The sequence below is a fragment of the Delphinus delphis genome, chromosome 1 (genome assembly GCF_949987515.2).
Source record: "Delphinus delphis chromosome 1, mDelDel1.2, whole genome shotgun sequence".
Lineage (NCBI taxonomy): Eukaryota > Metazoa > Chordata > Mammalia > Artiodactyla > Delphinidae > Delphinus > Delphinus delphis.
Window position 1 is genome coordinate 168074686 of NC_082683.1, and position 13101 is coordinate 168087786.

Below are 13101 nucleotides of genomic sequence, written 5' to 3' on the forward strand. Positions count from 1 at the left end.
TTTTATACACATATAAAAATGAGCCTCAAGCATAGGAGTAAAAAATGAAGTATCTTTGGGCTTCCCTGGTGGCGCAGTGGTTGCGAGTCCGCCTGCCAATGCAGGGGACACGGGTTCGTGCCCCGGTCCGGGAAGATCCCACATGCCGCGGAGCGGCTGGGCCCGTGAGCCATGGCCGCTGAGCCTGCGCGTCCGGAGCCTGTGCTCTGCAACGGGAGAGGCCACAACAGTGAGAGGCCCGCGTACCACAAAAAAAAAAAAAAATGAAGTATCTTCAAAAAATTAACAGAACAATACATAAACTAGAGTTGAACACAGAGAGCAAAATAATACTTTGTATTTTTAAAAACCATGATCTTAAAACATAAAGTATGTTAATGGTATCAAAAATATTAAAGGAAATGATAAAGAAGCAAGAATCACTAATAATTCTACTGCCTTAATGTGCTGCATATTTCTTAATAAAGAGAAAGAATTTTTTTAAAGAGAAATTAATTTGCCACATATTTAATTTGAAGCTTCCTCTGTATCCTGTACGCTGGGCAAATTTAAGAAATCTGAGAACATGACTAGGATTTGATATGCAAATGTAAGGTGATATAAGAAATCTTACTGCCTGCAATATAAGAAAAAGTATCTAAATTTTGCCAAACAAAAGCTGAAAGCACTATCATTCAATGAAAATCTGAGTTTCTGCTATATACCAGATTCCAGAGTCACATTATTTTTCCCCCAGAAGCATCTCCTAGGATCAGTGTTCCCTGGGAAGTGGGTTGAGAAACAAAGTTTGGAGAACATATTTAGCTGAAAAACATATATGTTAATATCGCATATGTTTATTCCTCAGTCAGCAGCACTAGACAGGCACGAATAACAAAATAAACAATTCTTTGAAAAGTACTTCTTCTAAGTAAGCATTTACCCAAATGTAAAGAGGCACAACAGCTTAAAAGTTTGTGTCAATGAAGAATCTCTGAGTGATTAAAAGCAGAAGTCTTTACTAGCTCCTGGTAAAATGTCAAAACTACAATACTGACATCTAGTGTTTTGTCCTGATGAATTCACACACAAATTGCAGCGAATTTCAGTTTCACCTACACTGTAAAGGCAGCCAAATGTAAGCCACTCCAATTTCTCCATTTCTAAACCCTGGCTATTTTTCTTTGGTGTGTTTCTTATCCAGCCTGACTACCACAACATGCATGTGATGGACACAATAAATCCATGACGTTTTATAACACCATTTCATACCACCTGCACTTACCCCACCAATTAAAAAAAAAAATCCCAGAATAATTTACTGAAGTCATAATTTTTATTTTATTATTTTTTTAAGAAGCTCCAGCTCAGAAGTTTTTAGTCACGCATTCACTGCCGATGGAAATGATGATATTTTATATAAATTTAAAATGCCACTGTAATGAGGTCTTCCAGCATACTAAAAAACAGGATTTACTTCTAGGATACCAAAGATAATCACTATGCAAATCAGAAAATAGAACTGGTCCTTAAAAATTTACTGTAGCCTATGAGGACGAGATTTTTTGAATTGACCATGAACTGATATTTAAAAGAAGTTAAGTGGATGTAGATAAGCAAAAAATTCCTTTGAAGTTGTGTGTGTTATTTTAAACATTAACCCTAATTCTGCATTCTATTTTAAAAATCTGGAAATTAAGGAAGGGCTACAAAGAATGCTTATTGGAAGTAATAACTCAAGGTTCCAACAGAACTTTCTGCATTCATGGAAATGTTCTATTATCAGAGCTGCCCACTAGCCACCAGCCACAAGAGCCTACTGAGTACTTCAAATGTGGCTAGTACAGCTGAGTCACTGAATTTTTAACTTTATTTAATTTTAGTTATTTCAAATTTAAAGTGACTAGTGGCTATCATATTGGACAGGGCAGGGTTAGACCTCTGAGATAATGAGGTAGACACAGGCATTTCTCCATCTCTTGCTGCCTTTTCCCCAAACTTCCACCAGCCTTTCAAACTTGCCATCTGTCCCTGATCCCAGATATATGGTTAGCTGCTGGCAGAAAAGTGAGCTATTTACCTTAGCCTTTGGGATAAAGTTTTTAAAGAAGACTGGGATAAAGTTTTTAAAGAAGACTCGCAGTCCTTCAATATTTACCAAGAATCGTGAATGAAGACGAAGAAAGGCGAAAATGAAAAATCAAATTCTCCTCGAAGAAGCCAGATGTTTAGTAGGATATATAAATTAGTTAAAACCGATTGTAAAATTTGGTTTTACAATCTGTAAAATTTGTAAGTGTTCTTCTAAAAGAAAAACAATGAAGAAAAGGGTGATTGTTTAGGGGTATCTTTTACAAAGATGATTTCAAGTTGTTTCTTAAAAGTAAAGCAAGAGTTTGAATGACAAGAGAAGGAAAAAGGCCAAAGAAATAAGTTTCTACAATGAGGCCAACTGAAAGAGGCAGGGGGCAAGATCACTGAATCTAGAACCAAAAACATCCTAGATTTGAGTCAATGCTCTGTATTAAAATTAAAACTATTACTGTAATCATCATTATTATTGACATTCCAGGCAGAAGAAACCAGCATGTCCAAAAGCATGGGTATGTTGAAGAAGGTAAGATATTTATAAAATAACAAGAAGTTCACACTGGCTGAAACTGGAGATTTGGGGATTGGACGGTAAGAATTGGGTATGAAAAGCTGGTTGCTTTACATAAATAAGCTGGCCTGATTTATCATACAAGAAATAAAATATACATCAAGCCCCAAGTTCTGCACTATAGGTGTGTACTTCCAGTAAGTGGCCAAACTGCTAGTGCTTTTTTCTCTTACCACCTACCTCAAGTCCTTACTTTTAAAAAAGTTTCTCTATTGGATTAAGAAGGTTGTTCTTTTAAAATACAAATATCATCTGGGAGCATTAAGGCTATTGGTTAACCTTGATATTACTTCACACCTTTAGAATTTACTCTAAATCAAACAGAACTCTCATAAAAATTTGACTGAGATCAGCTAGCAGTGGCTAAAGAGTAAAGACACAGAACTCAGGCTGCCTGATTCAATCGTATCTCCAGACAGAAATCTATGTAACTTTTCTGAAGGTTTTTATGTTCTCAACCTTAATTTCCTTGTCTGTACAAATGGCAATAAAATAGTATCTACTTCATCGGGTTTTGTGATAATTAAATGAGTTAATATATACAAAGTTCTTGAAGAATGCCTAGCCCATAGTAAATGTTTACATGTCAATTACACACCACACACAGGACACAAACAACGTGGCTGTGGAGAAGAGAGGAACAAAGAAGAAATAACTGGTGGCTGGAATCTACAGGACATGTGAGGTGCTGAATGGGAAGCTTTAGATGATCAGTTACAGCACAGGGGTTAAGAGCTCAGATTATAAAATTAGGCAGACTTGGCGCTATGTCCTGTTTCCATTACTTCCTACCAGGATAATCTTGGGCAGGTAACCTAATCCCTGTGTCTCTGTAAAATGGGAATAAAAACAGTACCTACCTCACTGGGTTGTTATGATGATTAAATAACACATGAAAAGCACTTAGCACAGCCCTGGCACATAGTAGGCACTAAAGAGATGACAGTAACCAGAAGACAGACAAAGGTACTAAGAACCTGGGAGCCAGAGCAGGGGGGAATCCCAAAAGCTTTAAAAAGGATGCCAAAAAACTGCGGGGAAGGGGGAATAAATTTTCCTTCCACTATAATTCTACCCACCGTCTTGGCTATCGTCTATAACCCATGCACCAGGCGTTCATGGTGAGAAGCCACCTTTGACTCTATTTCAGAAGTGGTCGATGTCTCCATCCTACACCTTTCCGAGCACTCTAAAACATGTGTTTAGGGCTAGGTGCTATTTAAAACACTTTTTATGCGTTATCATTTAATCCTCACAATACTCTCTGAGTTGCTATTATTCTATTTACAAAGGGAACGGTTCTCAAGCTTAAAAACATGGCCAAAGTCACGAAGTTAATAAGGTAGGATGACAGGGCTGTTGATTTCTAAGGCACTACAAAGCTTTGAATCAAAGATTCAGCTCAGACTAATGTGTACTGAACTAATGCAGAAAGTATTCACAAAATAGCTTAATAAAGCTTGAATTAAAAAGGAATTTCTCTCTAGGCCACAGGTAACAGAACAGCCACTGCTTGTGCCCATTCTCATTCCGCCCCTAGCTATGCAGAGCTCTACAAAACTACTGCTCCCCACTCCAGGTTTAAATCATCTGTTCCGATCGATCATGTCACGTGATCTTTCCTGCCCATTAGTACTTAATTTAGAATATTCAAAACTGATACTTGAAAACGTTTTTAAAAAGCATTTACCTCTTAAAAAAAAAAAAGGAAGTTACCCCAGGTTTCCATAAAAATAACCAAAAATAAAATGAAAGTTCTACCACAGGACAAACTATCGGATGTGATTACTGTGTGCTATCTGGGCAAGCCAGAGCAGACAGAGCCTGGAAGTAGTCTGTTTCCTGAGTCTGTCCTATAAACTGCTAAACCACTCAAGTAGGACTATGATATACTTCATTTCTTAGGCATGTTCCTCCTTTGCTATTTAAGTAACTTAAACGATGAAGGAGGCTATAAGCTACAGTTTGATGAAAAGCCCATTTATCTGCTAGGTTATTACATCTTGAATACTGTTTTGTAGTTTATCAAAAATGAAGGGATAGCTCCTCGGATCTTCTAAACCGATTGTTATCAAGTCTTGTGTTAGAAGTATATGGCCATTTTTCAAGTATGTAACCAGATAATTCAGAAAAAAATGAAATTACCATTCCTCTCTACTAGTTTATAGGCATATGGACACAGTCTTTGAGGGAGGGGTCAATCACTTCATGGCACTGGACCAAGGCTTTTCTCACTTGGGTTGATTCACTGACTACAGAGCTTTTTTTTTTTTTTAATAAAGACTATTAGTTTAAGAAGCAAGTAGGTATTGTGTCTAAACCTCCAACAGTGCATAAATTCCATAAATCTGAGTAGGTCAATGATAACTCAGAGGTAGAGGTTATCATACTCTTCTTTATAACACGTGATATCATCACCAGTGTTCTCATTTTTTTCACGATTTACTGACTGGGAAGGCTAGGTGTACCTTTGTTTTTTATTTAGACTACAAACTTAAGAGCCAAGTATACATTGTATCTAAACCTCCAACAAGGTATCAATTCAATAAATCTGAGTAGTTCCAGGTTAACTCACTTAGGGGTGGCATCCTCTCCTTTATAATGCTTGACATTTATGTGTTACTCGAATGTTGACTACGGCATTTTACCTTTCAAATACCTCTGATTCGTGATCATCCGCAATTTTACTATGACCAGATTTCAAACCCTACTGAAGAGTATTACAATTTACCAAAACTTCAGCCTGAATCACTTTGCTATCATTCAAGTTTATATTACATACAACTTCTGTTAATTTTTAACTTCAGCTAAAAATACCTGGTACATGAGAAAAGAGTGTAAAAATCACATTAAGAGAGTTTTCCAATTTATAATAAATGGATATTGAGTACTACACCATGTTTCTTATGCCAAGTTCTGAGACACAGCTGTAACCAAAGCTTTCAAGGTCTCTCCCCACTGAACTAGGAAACTTCTGCAAAGTCTGACAAATAATACTTAAGAGGTTTACACTCATAAATGCACAATTTTCTACCTTTCTTAAACAATGTGTCAAAAGAAGTTAAAGCCAGAAGATAAAAAATAAAGTTAAAACAACACATGGGTTATACCTGTGTGTTTTCTATGGAATTTAAGTAGCATCTTGCTAAAGGAAGTTGCTTTCAAATGTTGATATAAGGCACATCTCTATCAATTTTTATGAACCAATTAAAATTCAAAGATAAGTCTCTAGTCTCTAATTCAACTTCCTGATAAAATGAGCTGGTACACTTTAATAATAAGTCTATAATTTGCTGATTCCTCATGTGTCTGAAGTCAGCTTCAATCGTCTGCCTTTATAATCTGTCAGAATCCATTCTCTATAAATTTTTGATAACTTAATAGTTCTGCCAAGGCCACATGTACACAAATATCTGAACTAGAAAAGCTGTTTCCATGGTTCACTTTTTTCCAGAAATATCTGATTTCACAAGAGGAAAAAAATCAACTTCTTATATTAAATAGCAAATTCTGAGTTAAACCAAAGGAAAACGTCCCATCCAAAGGACCTACATTACTGAATTTATTAAATAAAAGGCCCTTTATTATTTATGTCTATTGAAGAGATACATTCTAAATCCTGAAAGAAACAGCAGAGGGAGACAACTAAGTAGAAATCTAAAGGACACAGAGAAGCTGGTTACGAGAAAGTGAAGAAAAAATAGCAGCTACTAGGACAGCATAAGCATGGCTAGGAGGGAGGAGAGCAAATGTGTTCACGGAACGAGGAGTTCAGAAACTGTGACACTAGCGAGCTGGGGGGCGACAAGGTGTGAGCCTTGAGGAGTAAGCAGCCGTCAGATCGTGGAGGCTGGGTATGCAGACTACCACCAGTTCACAATGATATAGTCCATCCTCCTCATTCACTGGCTTCTGTATTTGGGAAAATGAAATTATGAATTCAGCCTTGCAAATATATATATATATTTTAATATCTTTATTGGGGTATAATTGCTTTACAATGGTGTGTTAGTTTCTGCTTTATAACAAAGTGAATCAGTTATACATATACATATGTTCCCATATCTCTTCCCTCTTGCATCTCCCTCCCTCCCACCCTCCCTATCCCACCCCCCCATCCCACCCCTCCAGGCGGTCACAAAGCACCAAGCTCATCTCCCTGTGCTATGCAGCTGCTTCCCACTAGCTATCTACCTTATGTTTGGTAGTGTATATATGTCCATGCCTCTCTCTCGCTTTGTCACAGCTCACCCTTCCCCCTCGCCATATCCTCAAGTCCGTTCTCTAGGTCTGTGTCTTTATTCCTGTCTTACCCCTAGGTTCTTCATGACATTTTTTAAGGTCTGTGTCTTTATTCCTGTCCAGCCTTGCAAATATTAAGTGTGAGGTATCTATGGAACAACTAAGCATAGACAACCCATAGTTGTCAAAATCACTATTATTAATCCTGAATTTTACCACAAATACATGACTAAATGATTAGATTATGGAGTAAGAAGGACAGAATTAAGAGACAACATCCTGCAACTATGGACTGAACAGTTTTCCATTGGGAGGCACAATGGAGACAGTATCTCCAAGCCTCTGTCTCCGCATCTGTAAAACAGAAACGCCACCAGCTACCTTGCAGGGTTACCAGAGGAAATTCTAATCTTTTTTCTGGAGAAAGCTCCAGCTTATAAACATCACGGTTATCAAGGGCTGGAAGGCTTATTGGGTGGTCAAGAGATGGGACTAGCAGTTTTGTTAGATCAGAAAAAATGTCATGATCATTAACCCAAATATTTATGAGTAGGTGCCTTGTGCCAAACATTAAATGCTTTACATGTATGAGCTCATTGAACCTTTGCAAAAATCCTGAGGAGACACTTATCACCTCCATTTTAGGGATGAGGAAACTGAGGCAGGTCACAGTAAATAAGCAGCACAAACACAGGTGCCTCTTATACAACTGAGTAAAAGTGATCATTCATTTCTAGAGATAATACATGGATATTAGGAGAAAAGAAGGAAGGCTGGAATAAGTGAGGAAGGAATGAAGACTACACAGTTAAAAACAGCAGAAGGAATGCTACAGAAATCTGACCACAAAAACACCCCTTAGTGATGGAACCTCCCTGAGTGGAAGAAAAATCTGTCTCAACACCAAGGTTTCCTCATACCCAATCTTTCTTAAGATTCTATGCCCTTGCTCTTTTACTTTCCGGAGAGCTTTTTTTTTTTTTTGATCATCTCTATCCTCCTGGTTCCTCAACCGTATCAGCGGAGTTAGGGGTCAGAGTAAAGGCTCTAGAGCAAACTTCAGTAATGGTCGTGTCATTTACCAACTTGTTTATCAGCTTGTGCATTGGGGGAGCAAGATAAAACCTCTCTGTGTCTCAGTTTCTTATACGTAAAATGAGGATAATAATAACCCTGTCTCACACGGTTGTTGTCAGAATTAAAGTGATACATAGGGAGCTTAGAACAGTACCTAAGCTAATATTATTGTTATTATTACCTAATTCCTCTAACAGTATAGTACACCCCAAATTTATGGTGCTACAAGTTTATTTGGAAGTTGGTTATCTGGAAAATTGAATGCTTTCCTTCTGAAACACATTTCAAGTGGGGACCTTCTCTCTGTCTTCCCTGTACTTTGCTAGTGCAATCCCTGAAAGAGTTTTGCAATTGCCTGATTGTTCTGGCTCTCTATGGCAGTCACCATACAGTTAGCAGTGATGTTTATAAAGATGTGCCGCCCTCTTGCTTAAAAGGTCTCAAGTGCTCCGTACTGCCTACAAATAGAGAATCCTATTTCCTTCATATGGCAAACAAGGTCCTTTACAATCTGGCTTTATCCTCTGTTCCTAGTCTCAGTGACTCCTCTGAAGAGCTAGAGCCATAGCCAACAATTCATCTCAACCTAACCAGCCATGAGTTTTAAGAAGCTGCATGCCACTGTATGTGCTTTTCCTATGTCTGAGAAAACTGTCCTCTCCACCCCCAGACTTAGAAAACTACGGCTTCGATGAAATGACACCTTACTTATCCATATTCATTCAGCAAGAAAACATACTTAGTACCAAAATGTGTAAGGAAGGCCTTATGAAAATAAAGATACATAAGACATCGTTCCAGCACTTGAACTTATATCCAAAAGGAGAGAGACACGTTAAAATAAAATAAAAATACAGTACATTGTAAGTAATATGTATAAGATAGAAGGAAGCAACGCCTACGCTGGGTTCTATAGGATATGGATTTCTCTGTCTCCATCCTTACCATTTTTAAATGGACCAGGATCATGGTAACTATAACCTTTATAATGAGCTCTTAATAATACTCAATACATTGTATTACAGTCCTGTGTTTAATATCTATCTTCCCAAAGACTAATTCTAGGGCAGGAATTTACTCATCCTTTGTATCCTCAACACCCAGAGGGTGACCAGAATACAGAAGAACACAATTGTTCATTGAACTGAATTGAATAATAAGGTCTCTATATTAGCCAAAAGCCTTCATAACCCAAAATGTAATTGAACTATAATAGCAAGAGAACCCTAGAACCTAATATTTACAGTAATGCACTGAGAAGTCAGGACAGCTCTAACTTGAAATTATCCAGTACTTGAATAGAGAAATCTACTTTCCACCTAAATCTGTAAGCAATACTGATATTCTGCTCCAAATGCAGTAGTATTTCTTTCTCTGACAACCCCACAGGAACCAGTCTATTGAGTTCAAAAAATATTGGGAGGGCTTCCCTTGGTGGCGCAGTGGTTGAGAGTCCGCCTGCCTGCCGATGCAGGGGACACGGGTTCGTGCCCCGGTCCGGGAAGATCCCACATGCCGCGGAGTGGCTGGGCCCGTGAGCCATGGCCGCTGAGCCTGCGCATCCGGAGCCTGTGCTCCTCAACGGGAGAGGCCACAACAGTGAGAGGCCCGTGTACAGCAAAATATATATATATATATATATATATATATATATGGAGGTGTTCCAATCCCTGCTCAATGAATAGTCTGTTTTCCTTAACTCCTTTGGCAGGAGATAAGGATTCCAATTACCTAGGGACTGCAGTAGTATATGACAGTTTCTTCTTCTTAGTCCTGGAAGTCGAGGTTTATTCACTTATTTACTTAAATAGCTGCGAAGGATCCACAACACGGCAGGCACTGTCTTAGGCACTGGGGACAGAGCAGTCTCTCCTCTTATGGAACTTACATTCCGGCTCGGAGACACACACAGCAAATATACAATATGTCAGAGGGTTTGAGAAATGCTGAGGAAAATAAAGCAGGGTAGTAACTCAAAAAGTGAAGGCAGGGAGACACGGAGAAGAGTAGTGGTGTACATTAGATAGGGCGGTCAGGGACGAGTCTCGCAGACAAGGCACTGAATCAGAGACTGAAGGAGTGAGCAAGAGAGAGAGCCATGCAAGCATCTGAAAAGTGTTCTAGGCAGTGAAACCAGCAAGTGCAGAACCCATGGTGTGAGAGTTATGCTTAACATGTATAACAAACCACAGGATATCAATGTGGCTAGTAAGGGGCAGAGCAGAGGGGCAGATGATGAGAGAGATGCCTGAACTAGATCATACACAGGCTAAGGACTTTGTATGTTATTGAGATGGGTAGCCACTGGCTCATCTTGAGCAGATAACTGACATGATCTGAGGTACATTATAAAAGAATAGGTCTGGCTGTTACAAAGCTCTAGACAGTTCAAAGGAGCAATCACTGCCAGTAGTAAGTCAGGAGTCGTCTGCGACCCCTTTAACCTAAGAAGCTAGTGCCAAGAACGATGGTAAAGAGTAGAAGCATGGACACATCATGGTTGAAAGCTTTAAAATATATTTCCTTCCTTTCAATAGCAAACGTCTCTGAGAGAGAGAGTTATCAACTGCTACTTTTATTTATTCTACTTTAACCACCTACTCTTCTTTCATTTACTATCTCATCTCTAACTCCCCAACAGATGCACGCACCTACCGCACAAGAAAATTCAAGTATACCATCCGTCTTCCTCTTCCGGCCTTTTGCTCCTTGCTCCATATGAGAACTAACTCATTCTTGTAATTCCAAATATCCCCCTTCCTTTCGTCCCTTGCTACTATAAGCTTCGTTTTGCTGCTATAAGAAGGAGCAGTTTCATCTGTTTTAATTAATTACAGTGACGATAAAAATGTCTAATAAAAGAACTTGGAAACTTTAACACGCAACAGGGACCCTTCCCTGAACACCACTTTCCCAAGCCTTCTCAAGGAGCCAAAGTCGCCCCTTCGCCGTCCTGAGGAGACGAAATTCGGGCGGCTAGCGCCAAATGCATTCGCATCCCCTGCTTCCCGCAAACTCATGACGGCCTTTCCTCTGAGCAGCCAAACTCAGCCCTAGTACGTTACCTTCATTATCGGTAGCATCTTTGTCCTTATCTTCCAGCTCCGATGCTGCAGCCGGGGATATCATTTTCATCTTCCCCTTCTTCTTTAGTGAATTTTTCAGCTTTTTCCCCGCACTCACACGTGACACTCGAACGGCCGCGGCCATGATTCCTAACCGGAAGCGTTCCGTGAGCGTTGCGTCCGGCTGTAACACAAAGGACTTCGGCATCTAGTTCCGGTGATACAAGGTTCCGGGGCGGTGCCATTTAGCCGGGAGTTCTCGGGCTGGAGGCTCACAATATGGATTGGATAGAGGACTGATTGGTTGTCTTTACGTGCTATCTGCTCCAGTAAAAAACAATAATAATAATAAAAATCAGTGAATATACGTTCTCGGCCGACTCCTCTGCCAGCTCGCCCTTGTCCTGGTCCGCCGCCCCACTCTGACCCCCAACCCGACCCGGTCCACTTTCATTTCCTCCCCACGGCTGTTTCCGTATCTGCTGCCGTATTTCATGTTGGTTTATGGTGTTGGACTAACGTCCGGAACGTGCCTACTAAACGCACTAGAAGGGAGGAAGCGAGGACAGTCGCGTGACGGGTCGAAATCTCGCTCTGATTAACCCCTGAGTGGCTTCCAATTGCAAACCGAATAGAAACTCGCTTTCTTCCCTTGGGTCGCAGGTGTGAAGGGTTCCAGCCCCCACCCCTCCCTCCCACCTAGCTCCGCCCCGCCCGCTCAAGGCGCCCGACCGCGCGGTGGAGACCGAGAAAACAGCAGCTTTGCGCTCCGCGGGCTGTTCCTGCCTCCCTCCCGGGGCCAGCTTCTCCCTGAGGTCAGCCTTTGACACCAGCTTTCCCAGCCCCGCTTTCCCTCGAAGCTGCTCCCACAAGCTGCCCCTATTTCCTTTCCCTAACTTGTCGGCTCCTGGATAATAAGGACCATATATCATTCACTACCCTACCCCCGAGGCCAGCAACGGAGCCTGGCCCGTGATAGGAACCCAAACATATTTTTGGAAGAAATGAATGAATGAATGAATGAATGACAGGATACAACCATTCACAAAGTTAATGAGTCAAACGGATAATGTAGCAAACTCTTACATCGTGTTCCATCGGCCAGGCGTATTCTAAAGACTTTCCCTAAGCTTAGCATTTTCCTGGAAGAGCATTTCTTGTTTTTCTTTAAAACCCAAAATTTCTAAAGGGGGAGGGGGCACACTTCTTCTTTGGGTGCTGTTATCTCTCTGCTCCTTTTATCTGCTATTACTATCTTCTTTAGAGTTGTCTTCACGTCTTACTAGCCAATCCCTTGTTATTCCAATCCTCTGTTAAAGTTAACAATTCTGTATATTAAACTTTCCGAATCAAATTACTAAGTGGTTTCCATCTCCTGATTGGCCTTAACTGATACAAAGATCAGTGTTGTGATGGAAATATTATCAGTTCCCAAATACTGTCCCCACCAGCCTGCAGCACCGTTAAACGGTTCCGTTAAGGTTTAGTCATTTTTAGAAGAGTGGGGGTATTCAGAGTAGAGTTCCTTGTTAAAAATGCAAATATTTATAGGACGATAACATATAAAACAATTTCTTCTGGATGATTTGTTGCAGCTTGGCTGATGTGAGTGCATCAAAGAGCTTTGAACTACTGGACATGGAAGAGATGAGAAGGAGAGGTAATTGCACAGTGTATCCAGAGCAGGGGGTGCTGGGTCTGCAAGGTCTGCATGCTCTGGAAAGATATTCTGGGTAAAGTAATAATTCTTGGGTTCTCTACAGAGAAAGGAATCTATAAAAGGAGAGTGTAAAGGGAAAGAAGATATCTCAGGATCATAGGGAATGATCAGTGAGAATGATCATAGGGAATGATGATCAGTGTTGCTATGTGGGAAGGCATAAGAAAGAGGGATGAGGATAGAGAGTTACGAGAAGAGCAATGCTAGGTCTCTAAACACTAGTGGGACACATTCTCCAAAAGAAGTGATTGCCATCAAATGTGGACTCACAGGAAAAGAAATCATAACTATTTAATTGATTTGTCACTTTAACAAGAGATGTAAAGGAAAACTTAAAAAAAGAAAAAAAAAAGAAA

General features: G+C 40.1%; 1 protein-coding gene and 1 long non-coding RNA gene across 2 annotated transcripts in view; one reads left to right on the plus strand and one right to left on the minus strand.

The window, feature by feature from the left end:
• RRP15 (ribosomal RNA processing 15 homolog) overlaps positions 1 to 11190 on the minus strand; it is a 46783-nt gene extending 35593 nt beyond the window's left edge. Inside the window, exon 1 of the mRNA XM_059998318.1 lies at positions 11026 to 11190. Coding sequence (XP_059854301.1) covers positions 11026 to 11170 — 145 coding nt within the window. The 5' untranslated portion in view covers positions 11171 to 11190. The remainder of the gene's footprint in view (positions 1 to 11025) is intronic.
• Positions 11191 to 11591: 401 nt separating this feature from the next.
• LOC132424875 (uncharacterized) overlaps positions 11592 to 13101 on the plus strand; it is a 44099-nt gene continuing 42589 nt past the window's right edge. The window contains exons 1-2 of the long non-coding RNA XR_009519295.1: positions 11592 to 11840; positions 12621 to 12685. This is a non-coding gene — a long non-coding RNA (uncharacterized lncRNA). The remainder of the gene's footprint in view (positions 11841 to 12620; positions 12686 to 13101) is intronic.